This window comes from Chelonia mydas, chromosome 2 (genome assembly GCF_015237465.2).
Source record: "Chelonia mydas isolate rCheMyd1 chromosome 2, rCheMyd1.pri.v2, whole genome shotgun sequence".
In the NCBI taxonomy this organism is placed as follows: Eukaryota; Metazoa; Chordata; order Testudines; family Cheloniidae; genus Chelonia; species Chelonia mydas.
This window is the reverse complement of record NC_057850.1, coordinates 84166348-84187403: the sequence shown is the minus strand read 5'-3', so window position 1 is coordinate 84187403 and position 21056 is coordinate 84166348. Positions and strand designations below refer to the sequence as shown.

The 21056-nt window shown below is 37.5% G+C and overlaps 1 protein-coding gene across 50 annotated transcripts in view; it reads left to right on the top strand.

Annotated features, from left to right (window-relative positions):
* EPB41L3 (erythrocyte membrane protein band 4.1 like 3) overlaps positions 1-21056 on the top strand; it is a 198643-nt gene that overhangs the window by 166643 nt on the left and 10944 nt on the right. For 11 of the 50 annotated variants that reach the window (XM_043539798.1, XM_043539818.1, XM_043539814.1 and 8 more), the window contains exons 12-18: positions 1834-2051; positions 6091-6654; positions 10849-10902; positions 12811-12846; positions 13013-13078; positions 13525-13716; positions 20582-20656. In XM_043539798.1, the coding sequence (XP_043395733.1) occupies positions 1834-2051; positions 6091-6654; positions 10849-10902; positions 12811-12846; positions 13013-13078; positions 13525-13716; positions 20582-20656 (1205 nt within the window). The remainder of the gene's footprint in view (positions 1-1833; positions 2052-6090; positions 6655-10848; positions 10903-12810; positions 12847-13012; positions 13079-13524; positions 13717-20581; positions 20657-21056) is intronic. The other 39 variants (XM_043539822.1, XM_043539805.1, XM_043539826.1 and 36 more) reach the window with 17 other exon arrangements.

Here is a 21056-nt window from a genome sequence, read left to right as displayed (position 1 = left end):
GCATTCAAAGTTTTCTCCAGGATTTAGATGAATTATAGGTTTCGTACGAAGGTTGTAATTTAATTTTCTGCATGGAAATGGTATAAGAATATGATAGAAGTTCACAGGTGAATCATTTCTCTTCAGTGAGTAACAAATAGCATTTGTTTCTTATTTCCAGTCTAGCACAGCTGCTTAGCATGATATGAGATATAGCTTTTTACATAAATTAATTCAGATTATGTAATATTAAGGATAATATGGCATAGGTTAATATTACTTCCTTCCTCCTTCTCTGTAGCTCATGGAAATCAAGGTTCTGCTTCTCCTTTAGGTTAAACCAGCATGCTGTTCAGAAACCTAAACTACTTGGTCAGTTTTTAGTACTGTACTGTTTCACCCCACATTCATAATTGGTTTTTGAATATTTTTTTATGTGAAAAAAGTATTTTAAGAAGCTTTATTTGAAATGACTGCATTTTTAAAAAATGAATGCTGACAAAAGGATATCACAAATGCTACACAGATGATACATAATGAAGACTACTGAGGTTAGGGAAAAAATCTGTGATTTAAACATATTAGTGACAATCCCTCCCTTCTCCCCATGAAATGGATGCAAACGGTGCTTATTTTTCGTTAATTTGGATCCTTCTAATTCTCATATGCTTCATACTGGTTACCAAGCAACTAGTGACCTGACTGCTGTGCATGTATCTCCAAGCACAAATTACCCTTCTGTGTTATTTTATTTTATTTTATTTATAATATCCAAATGGTCCCCCAGGTCATCTAAGAGCCAAGAAATCTGAAATGCTTTCTTATGAGTGTATTAGGATCTGCAAGGTTTAAAAATATGTTAATTTGCATAGATAAACCTACTGGGGTGGCATTCATTCAGATTTTCTCATGAAAATTGTTATGTAATGCAAATCTGACTGTAACATTCAGCATTGCATGAAATTGCAGGATCAGGGCTAGTGTAAACTTTCACATGTGATAGTAACCTTATGGGTGTGAGCAATCCCATTAGATTAGGACCTGCTTATATGCATAAAGTTATTCCTGTGCAGGATCTAGGCATATAGTTGTATTGTATTTGTTAATCCGCTACTTCTTTTGGAATCGTTAATATGTATTTAGGTTTATAGATTATTGAACATTTAAGACCTCAAATACTGAGAAAAGCCATATCCTGTTTGGCTTAATCACATAGATAGTCAATGGACCTGAACACAATATTTTTGCCATCCTGTTTTTGAGGCTGTGGGCTTATTTGACTGTCAGATTTTAATTCTGAATAATAATAATAATATTAAGAGAGAAAAGCTGTTTCTTGCTTCTCAGATGTTATGCATGTGTTACATTAAGAATGTCATTTTGTGAAATGCAGTGCAGCGATATACAATGCATTTGATTTGCATTAAGTTATATTGTAACAGAGATTCAAAAAATTCCTTTGTTCCTCTACCCATGGCTGAAGTCATAGTTTTTTTTTTTCTTACATTCCTGACCTACTAATATGGCAATGCACTAATTTCATTCAGATATTAAATCATGGTGAGCGCTTTAACAGCTTACTAACAGTTCAAAATAATGCGTAATGCATGCATTATGAATGTAGTGTGTGTATACACATACATCTGAAAAATGTATGTATGTCTATACAACCCAGACCTTTAAAGTAAGCACATAACACTTTTATTTAAGTATATATGCATGTTTGTGGATTCCTGAAATATATTTTAATGTTTTTAGCAAAATAATGTTTTACTAACCCAGCTTCTAATTTTATTCAGATCTGCAGAACAAGCTATTTCAGACTTGATCTCTTTAAATTATATTTGCTTTTAGCATCAGTGAATGAAAACCATGAAATGTACATGAAGGATTCTATGTCTGCTGCAGAGGTTGGTACTGGCCAGTACGCCACAACAAAGGGCATCTCTCAAACCAACTTGATAACCACTGTGACGCCAGAGAAAAAAGCAGAGGAAGAAAGAGATGAGGAAGAGGGCAAAAAAAAAGGAGAGGAAATCACTCCAGTCTCTGCAATACGCCATGACACAAAGGTAATGTTTTCAGGTTTACTATTTAACTTACCCAGCTGTGAAGTACTTGGTGCACCACAGTAATTATTAGAGAGAGAAGCAAAATTCAGTAAGGATAAGAAGAAGCATAATGTGTATTAAACGCATAACAAGAAAACTTTGTATGGTGCTATGTGTTCTCTGTGAGTGAGTAGGTGATGTGTTTAAAGTTAATTCATGCTTTCTGCTATTTGATTTAGAAACAGTTTGGTTTAGCAGTCAGTGTGATCTGACTTTCAACAGGGAACATCTAAAAGAAGTGGCATTTACATAATACACTTTGGTCTTTCTTTTTTGTTTTTGTTTTATTTATTTATTTTTTGTTCATTTTTGAATGGGCAACAATATTTTTTCAGGTTTTTTTGCACAGTTCAGTGTTTGAAGAACCACTTGGGGTTTTTTTCTGGTCACATTCCATACCTCAGCACATACTTAATGGGCATATATTCTCTACACCTAACTGTTCAGCATTAGTGTACTGTAGCATGTTTTTTTCTGGCTTAGTAAGGTGTTGGCTTCCCTTTTATGTAGCTTTGCACTGAAAAGCCTATTTTTACTGGCATTTCTCTACTCCTCAGTCATGTGGTATAGATTTCTGTCATTCACCACATCCTGTCCTCCTCTCCCAATAACTCTGGAATTCAGCTTGCTCTATTCTTGATAAAGTGTAAATCAAACAGAGCAGATGCTGTACTTCAGAGATTAGCACTGAGGAAAAGGCAGGTAGAATCGGGAAATATGCAGCCAAACCATCTTCCTGTTCCCCTACATCAGAAAAAAACAGCATGTGAAATATTTGTATCTAGGATATAATGCAAAGGGACATTTCGTGAACTTTGATGCTCCATAATAAGGAGTACATTTTCAAAAAGGGTGAGGGCCCAGCCTTTCTGCTTAGAAGCACAAAATTGCACCCCCACATTTTATAACCCCCACAAAATGAATTATGGATACAAATCTGAGAGCTTGCACTTCTCACTACCTGAGATATGCCTGCAATGAGGTAAGTAATTGGAGGTTCGAGTCCCTAAACAGACACCTGCAATTAAGTTGCAGGTGCAAAAATTCAGGAAAAAAATTTACAGATGCAAATTGTACCCCAAAACCGAGACCATCCTTTAGAGCTCTCTTTTTAAAAAATAATACCTTTGTAATTTTTAACATGGATTGTGAATGGAAAAGACTATATTAAAATTCAAATGTATGGGAGAAAAAAAGAAAATGTCCACTGGAAATAAATGCTGTCCCTTTAGGATTGTTAACTTAGGTCAAGCAGGAGGGTGAGCTGCAGTTCAAAGGAGACATATAGCTGGAAATTGCTAATGAGAGTTTCAGAAGAACATTGTGATGTTACTTACCCACCCCCAGAATACATAATTGATTTTCCAAAAATAAAAATTGTGTTTAAGTAATCAATTAAGTAATGCAATTTTAAAATATTATTGAAGACCCAGTTCGGTTTCTATTGAGGACCATGGGAGTATTGCAGTTGACCTAAATGGGTATACGGTTCAGGCCTGAAGAAGCAACTGGACCAATTTTCAATTCGATTCTTATTCAAAGAAATCTAAACTTTTGTATATAGTTTTTCAGCTTTTCTGATAAGGAATTTTACAGTTTGAATTAAGCATTGCAGGTCTAACTAGTGTACCAGGAGAAATTCTAAATATTCATTCTCCAGGCATGTAAATAAATGCATTAAAATATTACTGGCAGAGGAAGAATTTACAAATTATGACTTTTGGCTTCATATTGTAAAGAAATATTTATGTGCATACATCGCATATAATAAAGTAATTTCATCCAGATTTAATCTGTTTGGACATTTCAGAACAAGTATGGACTTGAACATAGCACTTGAACATGAAATTATTGGCAGATAGTTAAAAATGGAATTCATTTTGAATAATGTTTAAAATTGATGTTATATTAAACTTAAGAATCTAAAATTTATAAAATGCTTTTTACTTACTTGTTTTTTTAAATTCTGGAATGCTATGAAATTGAATGCATCATTACCTAAACTAACTGGAATCAGGAAGTGTGTAGTTATGTGATCTGTTTGAAGACTAGGCTAAAGGAAAGTAATGGGGAAAAATCTGTATTTTTTTAAATGTAAATGTTCATCTTAAGGGGACCAGCTCCTGCTACTAAAATACGTAGTAAGGTTTACGCATAGTAACCAGTGATTGCAGGATATGGCATTAAGGCCCCTTATCTTCCAGTTGGCTCTGTTGCAGGTGCCTGGTCCCACATGGAGCTGGTTTTGGGATCCAGGTGTAAGACTGTAAATGCATGTGAAATGTAGAAAACTGGTCTGGGAAGACAGTAATAATGGGCGCAGTTCAAGTTGTCACAGTTTGGGTAATGGAGCTGGTTCTCTGTTCCATTTATTCACAGTGGGCCATTTTGAATTTGACCCAGCGTGTCTAAAAATAAACAAACATTATGCTAAATCTACTGGCCCTCTATTTTTTTTTTATTTTTTATTTTTTTTTAAGAATGCCAGTGAGAGGCTACAAGGGAATGTGATAGTTTCACAGCGCATTAATAGAGTGCATTGCCTCATGGCAACTCGCACCATTGTCTTGTCTTATTTGTTTACATTTTAAATATTTTGTTGAATGCCCTTCTAACATTCTTGCATCTCAATGAAAGAGTGGTAAATCCTGCCTGTTCTTCATAGGTAGAGCGAACTTTCTAGCAAGAGTATTGGCTGCATTTTTTTGCCTGTGCATAAAGGGTAAAAAAAAACAAAATCACTCTTCTAGCGCAAAACCAGAGGGATTTGGCTTTGTACGGAATTCAGCCCTTACCCACGAGGCTCATGTAGTTAGAATCCTAGCACATAGACTGCAATGACATTCCCTTGCACAGCCAATGAGGTGCTGTTGGGGACATAGGATCCTTGGCTATGCAGATGCAATGTCCTCTCCTCCAGTTTGCTCCCAAACCTCCTGTACCTAGTGGCCTGTTTGGGGCCAGTGCAGTTACTCTTTCCAGGGGATATTGAAGTCACACAGTGTACTCGTGTAGCCCTTGGTGAGGAGGGCCATTCCTGAGCCTTCTGAAAAGTTATTTAGAACTATTATTTGATTATTAGATGAGGCTTCTTTCCATGTGGCCAAATTGATTAGGGGTTTGATGGCCCCAATCACAAAACAAAAGTGAGACCAGAAATTTAAATACACTGAGCAGATCTTCACCTGTTGTAAAGCTAGCTGAGGATCTGTCCCACTGTGTTCATCTACTGAGTATGATTTTTCTGCTTAGTTACCCACCCATGAAACTGGCAACGGCTGAACTAGTAATTTTTCCCAAAACCAGAGTAAGTTTTCATTCTTGATCATCTTTAATTTTGGGACATTTTATTCTGTTAGATATTCTGTGGAGGAGACTTGGGAAAATACTATTGAAAGCCTTGATTTTTCAGTCATTTTGGGGGAGATTTTCAAAATCTTGGATGACAGGCACCTAAATGTCTTTTGTGCTTTTGAAAATCTCCCACTTTGTGTTTAGTCCTTGCCTAGGCTAATTTCCCACTGACTTGACTGAGTAAGGACTACAGGACATGTCATAAGCAGAATAGTTATTAGAAGTTCTTTCCCTTGTTTCAGTGCCTTTTTTTGTTTTGGGATTTTTGTTTGTTTTTAGGGTTTTTTTGTTGTTATCCATGTACTTCATGTTTGAAAGCACTTATGATAGATGGGACTCCACAATATCTGGAGGTGCACATAGGCTAGGTTCCTTTAAAGGAGTTTTATTTAAATCGTGTACTACATATGACTGGACAGACAAATGTTGAATGAAGAAATTGCTTTTGTAAGCTGCAACCCTCCATCACTAATAATTGGCATGCGACTTGAGAATTCGTCTCATTTAACGCAGTGAAAAGCTTTGGTGTTAAAATTCTGTTTTGTGAGTTTTGTATATATAAACACAGAAGAAAATTAACTAATTACAGTTTTCTTTTTGTCCTTTTGCTTCTGCACCTTGTTTGCTGGTCTTTCTCTTTCATCAGTCATCTTTGCTTGGCACTGATTCATTTAATTCCTCATCAACCTCACAGTCTGGTCCCCCTGTATTTTCAACAAAGCTTCGTAGGAGATGTAAGGAGAATGCTCAAAACCCATTAAGTTATGAGTCATCTAAAGACATTATGCAAATGCACAGTGAGTCTGACTTGGACTCTGATAGAAAAGGAAGAGTTTGCTCTGATGAACAAGACGTGGCTTTTAGCTATAAGCAAAAAGCTGGTAACCGCGGAACACTGTTTTCCTTCTCCTTGCAACTTCCAGAGTCATTTCCTGCTCTCCTGGATGATGACGGCTACCTTTCCTTCCCTAACCTCTCTGAAACCAACTTCCTGCCTGAAAGTGTGCAGCATTACCTTCCCATCCGATCACCATCCCTTGTGCCTTGTTTCCTTTTCATCTTTTTCTTTCTGCTGTCTGCCTCATTCTCAGTGCCATATGCTCTCACTCTCTCCTTTCCTCTGGCTATGTGCCTCTGCTACCTGGAGCCCAAGGCGGCCTCCTTGAGTGCCTCACTTGACAATGACCTGAGTGACAGTTCAGAGGAAGAGGTGTGTACCTCGGCATAGAACACACTTCTTTTTGTGTTCAGTGCTTCAGTCCTAAACAGTGTTAGAATGCTGCAATAGTGGTCCTACTTTCAGAACCTCATTTCTGTCTGTGCTGATATGTAAGAGTTTTTTGTGTTGGGAGTACAGCTTGGGTCCCAGGGTTAGGCACAACACTGTGAATGAGGTAACAGCTTGGTTCAAATTTTATCAGTTGTGCAGTGAATTACACTTACGATTTGCCACAAATCAACTCTAAAGAACAATATCTGAAATCTCTCTCTCTCTCTCTTCCAATCAGTTTTATTCCCAGTTAATACTAGTTTTTACTAAAGACAGTAGAAGAGTTGTTTAAATAGCGAGTAGTTAAGTACAATTGCATGCATAGTTACGTATCAAACAACTAATAATTGGAACTATCCCAAATTTTGGGGGTGCTCAGAATCCAAACCAGAGTCAGAATTTTTAAAATGGCCTTTAATTTTGTAACAGGCCAAGCAAAATCCCCAGTTCCTAATATCCCAAACTTTGAATGTCAAAATCTGGATCTGGTCTTTGTGGCTTGATCCTGTCTCTACTGTAGATTCAGCTAGTATCCCACTCAGTGCAGCATTCCACTGAAAATTTGCATTGGTACGTTTTTCAATTGCAACGGTAGCATTTCCTAGTTACCACTTGGTGCTTTAAATTAGCACTACCAGAATTAGTGCTTTCTGTCAGTAAACTGAATGGGCTTATAACAAAATACAGCTAAAGCAATTTGCCTGGCAACAAGATCTGTAGTGCTGGTGAGAAATTTGGATGTCATTACATAGAAGAAGAAGAAGAAAGGGAATCTACTTGATTGTATAACAGATACTGAGTGATTGGTACCTATTTTACTCCTGAGCCTTTCGATGCTGACAGAGTAAAAGCATGGGGTCAAATTTTTAGAATCTTTAGATGCACAACTACACGCCTGTTTTGTGCACACAATTGTACTGTCCTTGCAGACACAAATCAGGTAGATGCATATATAAATTACCATTAGCCATTTGTACATGCAGTTATTAGTCTGACTTGCATTGTATGCACATTCTGTTCACCTCTAAAGATTTTTAAAATCTGCCCCATGAGTTTCAGCAACATTTGGCCATAGGATTGTGATTCCCTTTTATGGAATGCCAGAGTTACATCTGTTTGCACCAAAACATTTTCTTTAGATGTTCTTAGTTCCAGTCTTTAAGAAAAAGAACTGCAATTTAGGATGAAAGGCATCCAAGATCAATTTTACTATCTCATTTCATGTCTTCACTTTGAGATAGCATTAAATTTCAACTTACAATAGCTCTGCACTCAGATGATTACAATAGTAAAAACATAATAATGTATTGTCTATTATAGAAGCAGAGTGTATAGCCAAAAATAATAATAAAGCAGTGTTTATATAATCCATTTGTGTATTCTTCTTTCAGAAATGACCACCTCTTTTGGTATTAGACTTAGTGGTCAAAGTGAATATCATCATAATAACAGTGTGTAAAATAAACTTTGCAATTTAGTCCTTTTGTGATAATGGTTACCCCAGAATCAATACTTGTATGGCAAATTACACAGACTTGTGCCTAATCAAGGGTGTATTTCTTGTTCAAAATATTGCATGAAAGTTAATATGTTTTAAAGTTGGGCATGTCTGCATTACATCGGCAAAACAAATCACAGCAGTTATTGTCACAAACTAGAGGACAAGCAACTGAAGCTTATCAGAATATAGCTATCTTTTTCTTTCGTATCCCCTAGCCTGCCAATTAGTTCCAGCAGCTGCATATCATTCAGAGCACTACAGGTGGTCTATAATTTTAACCAGCCATTCTTTTAACTCTCTGTTCCTAGTGAAATCTGCCTTGCTGAGCCTCTTAAACCTCCATTTCACTGCTTTTTAAATGACTTCAAATCTTTATTTGACAAGTAGTTCAATAACATCAACTTTTAGCCTCTTGGTGTAGATTGGTTTATTAGTAGATTTGTCCATCGTGGTTATATACTGATTTCTGTATTTCATTTAGAATTTCAGTTTCATTAAGAAAGAAATAGAAAAAAACTCTGTATGAACGTGTACTTTTAGTTAACAGTAGTGTACCCAATGATGTGCATGACATATTTAAGAGCTACAATAAGTATCCTGCCCCTATGGACCGTATTCTGATAAAACTACTTCTTTGACCACATTCTATCCTGAGACGTGCATCGGTGTCAGGCTGTGTGTCCAAGGGCAGAATTTGTTCCTTTACATTTCATTAGCTGCTTGATCCACACTTTAGTGATTAAAATTCTTGACAGCCTTTTCTTTCCAATCGTAACTGTTGTAATAACAATCTGTGCCAAAATTTAGCATTACAGTGTCTTGGCCCCAGACATTTTTTTATTTATTTTTAAAAAATACCTGGACTCCTCTATTCAGATGGTTTTTAAGTTACAGGTGTAAACTGGATTTCAGTTATACTGTTTTAACTCAAAAACAGTTTTGCTTATAAAATTGTAATGATATCTAACGTTTTAGTTAGTACAAAAAAATGAATGATTGATTTACTAGCAAAGCAGCTACTTTTACAGAATCTTTTTATAACACTTTATGTTTATAATCCATGTATTTTGATTTATGAATTATTCTGGCACTAAACTTTCATACAAAAAAAAGTAACCTGTCCAGTCAAACCCACTTACTAGAAAATTGTATATAGTATTTTGTATGTACCCAGTAGACCAAAATGACCTAACCAGTTCTGGCTAGCATATGAATAATGCACATTCTGTACCCTTTATTCAAAACAAGGAGTGATAGCCAAAGGCAATGAAGGAAGTATCAAAAGTGTTTTTAAGGTAACATTAAAATTGTCACAAACTGACTGAAGAAAGGAAATTCAAAGTTGAGTCTGACCTTCCATCCATACCTTCAACTGTGTTGCCTTTTTTCTCTCTCTTCATGTTGATGAGACTTAAGGATGAAGAGTGTTGTCTTAACTATAAATTACTTGACTTTTATTACTTTATATATAGTCTTATGACCATTTATGATCCTTGGTCAGTTGAAGAACCTTCATTGATTTTAGTGAAAGTTGTGCATGCAGATCAAGGGCAGGTGACTTAATGGTACTTAACGATATTTAATTTTTGCTTTTAAAGTTGTAATTTGGTGATCTGCAAGCCTATTAACCATTTTAACAACCACCTCATGAGGAGTTACCTAAATTTGGCTCTATCTGTGTTAACTTATTGACACTCATATTGTCTATTCCAAGATGTACCTGACTGTGTCAATGTTCTACTTGTGCAGCCTGAAAAGTAGGCTTACATTAGGCTGCATGATGCTGTGCTTTGTTTCATTTTTACCACTTGTACTTGGTTTGGTTTTGGTTTTGTTTTTTGCGGGGGGTTGGTCAATATTTTTAATTGGAATGAAAAGTGTTTAAAATTGTGTTCTTTTTTGAAATGGTAAGTTTGTCCCTGTTTAATATTAGAAACAATATTGGCAGCTCTATCTTGCCACTAGCAAATGGGGGGTGAGCCATACACATGACATAGGGGGACTGTAGATAACTGTGTATATACTTATTTGAACTCCTTGGTAATGCAGACAGCCTCATAATGTTTAAATGTGGGGACAGTAATAAAATCTGTACAGATGAGGGGCTGAAAGTCAGGTGACTGTTAAAGTAGCTTTTTTATTTTAAAAAAAAAATTATCATCTTTTCCCCCTCGAACTACAAAATCAAACACCGCAGTAACTATGTATACTAGCATGAACAATTGATTAACAGGATTGTATTTATTTATTTTTATGTTGTGGGGGAAAAGTTTGTTAATTATATATATTTTTGCAAGGTTTTAGTTCTTTAAAAAAGCCACCTGGCTTTCTTAAGAGGAAAAACCTGTGATTCAATTAACGTTTTTTCAGATAATGTTTTTTTGGGCTAATCAAGCTGTTATGGTAAAGCCATATACTGTGTACAGTATGTCTTGAGTCTTCCTCTGAGTCTGTTCTGTTTATTAAATATAGCATTTTTATGTTGCTTCTTTAAATTATATATGGTTTAAAAAGCCACGCCACAGGGATGTAGAGTTAGCAATTCAAGCTGTGACCTGCATTTACTGACAAGTTGGGTTTATTCTTTATTCCTGCTTACTTCTTGGAACCTGGTTACTTGTGTAACAAAATAGACTGACAGTGAACAGACGGATACTGCAGCTGATGGTGAAACCACTGCCACAGAGGTTTGTACAGTCACCAGCATATAGTTATCAAAGAATGTAGCATGTAGCGTCACCTCTCTCAGATCCTGTATATTAGCACTATTCTGTGCCTCTGTTGCTGTAGTTTAGATACCTTTCTGTATATGTGTGTGTTGAAGAGTTTATTTGATTCCTTAAGTTTCAGACATCCGTTCTAGATTCATTTTATTTTGGGTTTCTGTTTGAAAATTCTGCTAAACTACTTTGTGTATTGTGTAGGTAACAGATGGTAGTAAAGTAACTTGAACAAATGCTGTTTTCTTGGGCTGTAGTGCTGACTGAGATTGAGTTATCCTGTTTTTAAGATGAACATGTTGAGGATAATTAAATGTATAAAAAGAGAGAACAGACAGATATTCAAAAGTTTCTCCTGGGACAGTTTTTCTCCTCCTGGAGTGTACTCAAGTTTGCACAATCATATCTGAGACTGTGCCTTGAATTCTGATTAACATGTAACATTTATAATACATATATTGTTACATGTATTATTTTCAGAGGATGAAAATAAGTAGCTTAGCCCTCTTCCTCAAATAAACAAACAAAAACTTAAAAACGTATACAATATAGTAAGTATACTGAATACACAAAATTCAGCCCTATTAAAACTCCAGTGAAGAGGGTGTAACTTCTATGGAGTTAATGGAGTTGCAACTGCATACACCAGGACTGAATTTGATACAATATGAGGTAAAGCCGCACAGGGTTATCACATACATTATGAAAGGGTTTCAAAATGATCCAATCACTATTTCAAATTATTATAATTAAAATCACCATCAGGGAAATATTCTGTATGCAGCATATCAATGGCAATCAAGTCTTGCCTGTAAATACAGGAGACTTGAATTGAGTGATAAAGTGAATGTCAAATACTGAATTTGCAGTTATTTGAATAATTAAGTGTAAATTTAAAAATATCAACAAGAAAATATGGCCCAAAAATCAGCAGAACCATTATGAAACTGTGACATTATGAATGTTGATAACCAGTAGGAAAAATATAATTCTGTATTAAGTGTTTCCTATCTAAAATTTTATTTTTAACTAAACAGAAAGGATATATTGAAAACATTTAAGCTAAATTTTCACAGGTAGAGATTTTGGAACCCTGAACTTTTGAGTTCCCCAACATGGTGTCTTATTAGGGACCTGATTTTTCATAAAGTGTTGAGCACCTGACAGCAAATAAGGGCCTGATTTTCAAATGTCTCAAGGTGGGCACTCACAAACTGAAGCAACCGAAATCATCAGTCACTTCAAAAAATTTAGGATCCCAGTGAATATGCCATTCCATAGTGCAGTTCCTAAAAGTGGATCCAGAGACAGTGTATACATAGTATAGTTAAAATGTGTGTATAAAAACACTCAAGGAGACAGAGAGAGAATGAATAAAATTAGTGAAATAGCATTTTATGGAATTAGATGATGCTTCAGCTTTGTAGGCAGCATTGTGCACTGTTACCCTGCTTCAAAGTTTATAGGAGACTGCTAGTGGACCATTATTTATAATTTTTAAACTCTTGATGTCATGTAGATCTGAAGCTCTTACTATTAACATTAAAGTATAATACATTACATCTCGGTAAGAAAGTCTGAATGCTGGCTCATAAATGAATAGAGGGGCCTGGGAATATTTGAGCACACAGACATACACAAAAATGAAGTTTTAATATCCTTTTTTCACATTTAGCAAGTTTAAAAGAAGGCTCTTGTATTAGATCTGAGAATTATGCAAGATTGGGTTGATAAATGTGTCCACCCATTTCTCCAGTGCTCTTAGTGGAGAGAAAATGTGATCTTAGCATTATAAAATATACGGATCAGCTTTTGTCACCTTACATTGATTTGTGTTGGTAAGGTTTTGTTTTCAAATCTTTCCTGTGCTGGCAGTCGGATCAAGAGGAAGATGGAGATCTCAAGGCACAGGTAAAGAATGGAAGGCCATGCACATTACTGAATTGTGGGTGTCCGCAGTGTTCATATCTCTCAGCATGCCATTTGCCAAGTCTCTGTAAAGCAATGCATAGAACAGCATTTTGTATCCTTTGAATATTGTGTCCCTTACCTTTCCCTTTCTTTTCACTTCTTTCAGAATAGTCTGATTAAGCGAATAAAGGGTGAAAATGTGTATGTCAAACATAGTAATCTTATGTTAGAGGTTGGTATTGTATATACCAGTGCATGTACTGTACATGTGTGTTGGTTTTAGTGGTAAACCTGTGGATCTGCACTATGATGCATGAACCGTGTACTCCCACCTTCTAATAAATTAAATGGCTATTTTTTTCTCAGATTATGATGGCTTTCTCTACCTTGTTCCATACATTTGTGTGTGTATATATATGTTCAAAGTTTCTTTATCAGGTATAGCTGACAGTGTATATGGGTAAACTTAGGAGTATTTTATTGCTCACACGAACTAGATTTTTCTGTACAGTTATCCTTCAAAATACCACATTTTCACAAGTGTTGTGTTAGTGCTGTGATCCCTGATTCCCTAAAATACTTACTACCTTCTTCACTAACCAATTTACACATTTTGATTTTTACATTTTGGCAGCTTAGGTGAATGTTACAAAATGCCCTTGTTTTTATATTATCCAGGAGCTAGACAAAAATCAAGAAGACCTGATGAAACACCAGACGAATATAAGTGAACTGAAACGAACCTTCTTGGAAACCTCCACAGACACTACAGTGTCTAATGAATGGGAGAAGAGGCTTTCGACATCTCCAGTTCGGCTTGCTACAAGACAGGAGGAAGCTCCTATGATTGAACCACTTGTGCCTGAAGAGGTCAGTGCCCACCTTTTCATCAGACTCAGAATCATAGAAATGTAGGGCTGGAAGGGACCTTGAGAAGTCATCAAGTCCAGCCCTCTGTGCTGGGGCACAACCAAGTAAACCCAGACCATCTTTGATAGATGTTTGTCCAAACTGTTCTTAAAAACCTCCAATGTTGGGGAATCCACAACCTCCTTTGGAAGCCTGTCCCAGAATTTAACTGCCCTTAGAGTTAGAAAGTTTTTCCTAATATCTAATCTAAATCTCCCTTACTGCAAATAAAGTCCATTACTTTTTGTCCTGCCTTCAGTGGACATGGGGAAGAATTGATCACAGTCCTTTTTATAACAGCTCTTTAACATATTTGAAGACTATTATCAGGTTCCACTCTCCCTCAGTCTTCTTTTCTCAAGACTAAACAGTACCGGTTCTTTAACCTTTCCTTGTAGGTCAGGTTTTCTAAATCTTTTATCATTTTTGTTGCTCTCCTCTGGACTCTCTCCAATTTGTCCACATCTTTCTTAAAGTGTGGCATCCTGAATTGGAAACAGTACTCCAGCTGAGGCCTCACCAGTACCGAGTAGAGCAGGAAATTACCTTCTTTGTCTTTCATACACACTCCTGTTAATATATCTGTCAACTGCTCTTGGTGCAGTCTCTCTAGGGGTCCCAGCTTTTTCCTAATTGGTCCTGTTAAATTCATCTGCACTTAAGCCAGTCTATAAATTCTTAACTTAAATTGAGTCTACCAGCCTTTAAACTCCAGGGCTTACAGTCTCCTTTTGTTAGTTTCTCAGAGGCCGCCTGTTGCCCCTCTTCTATCCCAGACCTTTCTGCCTCCTTTCTCTCTCTGTTCTCCATCCTTTATAGTTGGGCTTGTTTTCTTTATTGGTCCAACCTGTGGATGCATGTCTCCACGATTGACAGTTCTAGTAGCTGTGCTGGGATGTGATCAGCCTGATTACCTGTAAGCAGGAAAGACTCTCCTCTTCCTTCTGCCTACGCTCAGTATGGGGTTGCGAACCCCATTACATAACCCCAGAATGATTATTTGCCTTTTTTTTCAACTGCATCACGTTGGTGACTCATATTCAATTTGTAATGCACTATAACCCCGAGATCCTTTTCAGCAGGACTACCACCTCACCAGTTATTCCCCATTTTGTAGTTGTGCACGTGATTTTTTTCCTGCTGAAGTGAAGTACTTTGCACTTACATTTATTGATTTCATCTTGCTGAATTCAGACCAATTCTCCAATTTGTCGGGGTTGTTATGAATTCTAATCCTGTCCTGCAAAGTGCTTGCAACCCCTCCCAGCTTGGTGTCATCTGCACATTTTGTAAATGCAATCTTCATTCCATTATCCCAGTCATTAATGAAAATATTGAATAGTTTTGGACTTTGGACTGACCCATGCCATGCACCACTGGATACGCTTTCCCAGTTTGACAGTGAACCATTGATAACTACTCTCTGGGTACCATTTTTCAACCAGTTGTGCACCCACCTTATAGTAGTTTCATCTAGACCACATTGCCCTAGTTTGCTTATGAGAATGTCATTTCGGACTGTCTCACAAAAGCCTTACCAAACTCAAGATATAGCATATGTACTACCCCTCCCACCCCCGCATCCAATAGGCCAGTAACCCTTTCAAAGAAGGAAATGAGGTTGGTTTGGCATGATTTGTTCTTGACAAATCCATGCTGTCGATTCCTTATCACCCTATTACTCTCTCTGTACTTTATTTGCGGTCGCTCCCATTAGGTGCTAGGTGCTTTCCAAGCCCTTAAAGGCATTCTCTGTTCTGAGGAACTCGCAATCTAAAGGCAGAGGTCAGGGAAAGGGGAAGAACAGTAGGCAATTTATGTGCAACTTACAGATGAATCAGTAAGGTTCACTGTAAGCAGCATGGCAGAGGTACGTCTTGAAGAGGGACTTAAATGTGGATAGGGTTAAGGGGTCTGATGAGCTTGGGGGGGCAGGTGTGAACCAGCCTAGAGGGCTTTATGAAAGAAGGCATGGAGGCAATTGTATGAAAATCTGGTAAATGCTTGGACAAAGGTCAGGAGCATTGGCAGAGCGGAGGAGGGGGTGACAAGAGGGAGTAGGTAGGGAGGAGCAGAGTTATTTAGAACTTGGAAGATGGTGATGTGTTAGTTATGCCTAATTTTCCAATTTCATAATCCGGACTAACATTTTGTAGGCATTAGCTGTAAACTATGTGATACATTTTTATTTGCGACCAGCTAGAAAGGCTAGATTGCCAAAAGTAAAAACCTGGGGCACTAAGTGGTCAGGAAATGCTCGTAGAAGAACTTTCCAACAAAAAGAAAAAGAGGACTTGTGGCCCTGAGAGACTAACAAATTTATAGGAGCATAAGGTTTTGTGAGCTACAGCTCACTTCATCGGATGCGTGCAGTATTTTCCACTGCATGCATCTGATGAAGTGAGCTGTAGCTCACAAAAGCTTATGTTCAAATAAATTGGTTAGTCTCTAAGGTGCCTCAAGTACTCCTTTTCTTTTTGCGGATACAGACTAACACGGCTGCTACTCTGTTTGTATGGTTTACGATATTGACAGAAGTGGTATTATAACATCAAAACAACCTAAGACACGAAGCTGCCTCACCATTCCTAAAAGTTCAAAGAGAATGGGGAATATGGAGCCTTCCACTAGTTTGAATCTAGTTCAAGTCGGTAGGGACTCAGAGTTGTTACCAGTGGTCTTCATGAGAAAACCCATACTCTTAATCCAGTTCCAGAAGCATTATCACAATTGTCAGTAACTGTTATCACTATAGGGCAGTGATTGAATGATCCTGGAAAGTGAACGCTTGTTGGGTTGTACTTACAGAAAAACAATGATGGGAAAATATGGAGAAGCTTGCACTTGTATTTTTGGAAACATTCCTCAGCTTCCTGTTCTTTGAACACCTGAAGACAGAAACAGTCTCTCACTCAGAAAAGCCTGGACCCCAAATATTACAAGGAACTGCTTATGCAGATCAGGGCAATGCATTCAGGGATTGTATACAATCTCAGACTTGTAGGGAAGCCTAAGCCAGGAATCAGAAGGGGATGATCCTAAGGATCTTTCAGCTTTCATCCAATATATGAAGTGCTTAGACACTATGGTGATTGGTACCCTACAGATGCCTAAGGAAGAGCCTCTAAAAATGCAGTGACATAGTAGGAATCCAGTTCCGGTATAGTGAAAAGGTGGTATTCCTAAACACTGTATTTAAGCTCTGAGTCAGGAAGTATAGAGCACAATGCGTAGTTTTAAGCATGCGAATAACCCTGTTGATTTATGTGGGGCTACTCAAATGTTTAAAACTATGCACGTGCCTAAGTATTTTGCTGAACTGGATGGGGCCGTACAAAGGAAATTCTGTACAGTTCTGCAGTGAGTAGTAACACCCTTTTCTAACAATGTGGTACGGTAACTTCCCTGCCATTATGTTTCCTAAATTAACTCTTTTTTTCCCCCAAAGAGAGATCACACTTTCTAACATCAGATAAAGTTTAATCCACATAAAGGTAACCAAGCAGTACTAAATGTATTAAATCTCTGAGTGCCTCTTCTATAAAACATAATTTCTTCATTGATGGTTTACATGAATATGAGAGCACAGATTATGTCCCCTTGTTTTGAGAAAATCCTCAGAGTTTATACTTGGAATAGCAGCTAATGACACCTTCATGAATCGGGCGATATCTTTATAGTCACTGTAATCTGTTATGTCAATACATCAGTGGTAGCTACAATTGGCTGGAATGCTCTTGCTGTCCTCCCCAAGGGATGAATCCCTGTGAGTAGATGACAAAGCATTCGTGATGGACAGCTTTAGCTTAAGAAATCGCACTATGCCAGAGTATCAGTTTGGCTGCCTTCTGGGATACAGTGCAAGACTCATCTGTTTACCTTGGCTTTTTAAAATCAGTGGCTGGGAAGCTATTTATTATCAGTGGAAGAGGTGGTTATTGAAATGGCTTTTTTTCTTACTACTATTTGATAGAAATCATTTTGGTTGTCATTTTGATAAATGTGCCCAAATATGACCGAGAGAGGCATGATAAAAATGTATAAGCAACTAAAAATCCCTGTTTACTTTTTTTATGAACGCACCATAAAGTTATTTATCTGAAACTCTAGGCACCTTAACAAAATAAAAGCCCAAGTCCATACGTAAGACAAAAGCCAGCAGTAGCAAACAAACTCCCCACAAAGACAGCCATTTCCCCCTCACCAACCACCTAAATTCTCTCTCAAAACCATACATGCCACCCAATTTCACCAACCTTAATATTCAGTTCTCCTCAGTTCTCCCCAAAATCCCACCCAATAAATGAGGTTCAGCAAAATGCTCTAAAGATTCACAGATGTGAGGGCTCTTGTGGACCAACGGTGAGAGGGGGGATTCCAAAGGCGAAGGGCCCTCACTAAACATGACACCTCAGTATGCTGTCTCTCTTATAAACCAAAGGGATTCCTGCTCAAGTACTGCCCAGAGAGGTGGGTGTCTGTCAGGCAGGTTCCAAGCAATTTGTAGGTCAAAATCAATACCTCAAATTCCACTTGGAAACCCACAGCCAGTGCAAAAATGGGAGGATAGGATACAAGTGCACCCATGTTGACAAAGGTCAAGGAGTATTCAGATACTGTGAGAATTGTCTCATGACAACAGTCTTCCCTCAGATAGTTTTTATTATTATTTCTCAGTCAGATAGGGTCAGATTACAATACTCTTTCTCAGATAGAGTATAATCTTTCTCTACTGGTAGCCCCACTGACTTTAATGGGGCTTTTCAACAGGAGTCAGGGTATCACAACTTGTCCCATAATAAGTTTCATTCAACTCAGCACACCATTTCCCACTTATTACCCTTGTCTTCCCCAAATTAGTCCTTGAATTATTGTTACCTTAAAATTGTTCTAGGCTCTCTACTGACCCATTTGGTAACATCTGACACAGGAAACTGGGAGATATTAGTTTTTAGTATCATCTACTGATTTTTGTGATCTGTATTATAAATTAAGTCATATTGGCCCCATTTACTTTGACTAAGCACCAGTGATCTCTCCAGTGCATTGAGTGATAGAGTTATGTTATTTTGTATGTACTGGAAATGTATGGTGCCTAAATAAATTGCCTGGTTCCTCTGGAACATGGTATATTAATATAAGAATTTTGATAACATCCAGTTGCACTTGTTTTATTAAAATAATGTAATCAATTCAAAGAGATACACAGTCTACTTAAATCTCACTTAAGAATTGTTTAGTACACTTAAAAATAACACTTAAGATTACTGTAAGGAAATGTATAGTCCATTAGTCAGTTTCACACAACACTAGGGGAAAGACTAACATTTTTAAAAATAGGAAAATGTGATTTAAAAAAAAAACACACACAGCTTTTGGCAGTGAGGTTCAACCAGTAGTAGCCGTTTGTTTCCTGAAGTTCAGCGAGTTACCTTTTCATGCATAGTTTGTAAATGTTCCTTATTTTGTCTGTTTTTTCATTGTTAAAATTTGTATTCTTCTCAAGTAACTAAACCATGTAGAATACATGTCACATTCGATGTTGAAAGATTACACTTTTATCACTTCAGCAATAATACTTGCAAAAAATATAATAAAAGATAATACACTGGATGTTATAGTAGATGTGGATTTTTCCACAATTCTACCTCTCTGCCTCATCACACTGCGGGGGATGTTTGGCCAAGAAAATGAATTGCCCTAGAAGTGAGGAGGGATAGAGCATGCCTGAGAAATATCCCCACCCACATCTCAACAAGTGAGATTGTGGGGTGTTGGACCAGAAAAGGGGATGGACCCCTCCTAGAAGGTATGGATGGAGTAAAACCCATGCCCAAAGATGCAGAAGTCATGTCCCTCCTCCTTGGGTTCTTGCCTCCCATTGGCTGGCTTTAGGGAGTGGGGGGATTGGGAGCTGATTGATCTCGCCACACCCCTCCCAACAATTTAAACTTTCCCCTGGACTTCAGGAGCCTCTTGCCTCTTCGTCTGCTCTCCCTTCCCTGCCTTCAGCTGTAACCACAGTGAGTTTTGTTTCCAGAATGCTGGATAGGAAGGGATAGGTCTGGCCAATCAGTCTTCGGGGATCAGGATTTTTTCCCCACACTGGGCCAAACTGTCAGTTTCCAAAGGGTTTTTCACTTTCTTTGAATCATTATGGAGGCACAGTTGAGGTACAGAAGAATAGGATTTGGAAGTCTTAGTTAGGGATTATTTAGGAATATTTAGTTTGTCACAATTTTCAGCCTGTGTCCAGTGTACATAAAGGCTAAAAGGGCCAGCTACCAGTGGTAAATGAGACCTAAGTTTTCACAGACCGAGATCCCCCATTTGTAACCTCTGTCCCCCTCATGGGGAGTAGGCGAGTGGGTGAGAGGACTCAGAAGTGGGCTCGGCCCTGTGGGACAGGTTGGTTTTGGTTATATGGTGGGAGCCCTGTAACCCCACACTAGACCCTGTTAAATGTCTGGTATATGAGATGGGGTGCTTATATACCATCCATACCCAATTGTAAGTTAATAAAGTTGTAGCCTGCTGCTTAAAATCCATTCCAGTGTCTATCTTTCATTCACCTGTGTGTCCTGAGCAAAGATGTACTCCTTGATATTTTTTTATTATTATTATTATTGCTTGGAAAATTCTTTGCTACAGTCATTCCTGTTTAATTCTATTTGCTATTTCTCAAATGAAATAGTCTGGCAATGAATGGTTTGCTTGTAATACATTAGAAATGTATGAAACATAGATAAGTTTGTGTAGAGTATGGAGTAAAAATGCATTTCAGTTATTAAGAGTGTCTACTCCCTGGCCCTCTCTTATTCATTAGACCAAAGAAGAAAAAGAAAAATATGAAAAACTTATATTTTTGCAGAAGGGAAGTACTACATTCCTGGAGTCCCAGGTAAAAACAAAACATACTTTATTAAAATGCAATCAAATAGACTGGCACAGAGTTACTCTTTTGCTGTCATTTTCCTTTTCAAAGCCACAAAATTATGTTAAAAAAAGCTCCACAAGTAGGTATGTTATTGTGGACAGAATACTGGGGAAGGAGAACAAGTACCCTCCAAAGTTTTTGTCTACCTACCAGAGATTTGTTTCCCTATGGTTAACAGCCTTGGGTGAGTGGATCTCAGGGGGAGAAGGTTCTCTAACTGTGCATGCATTTGCAGAGTACAGAAGTCTCACTGAAAATGTTACAGTGAATGAGGCACTGTTGTCATTAGAATGAATTTCCTTTATGGTGTCAAGTGAATTCAGATGATCTTGAGTGATGATGAAGTTTGAATTCTTACTGGTTT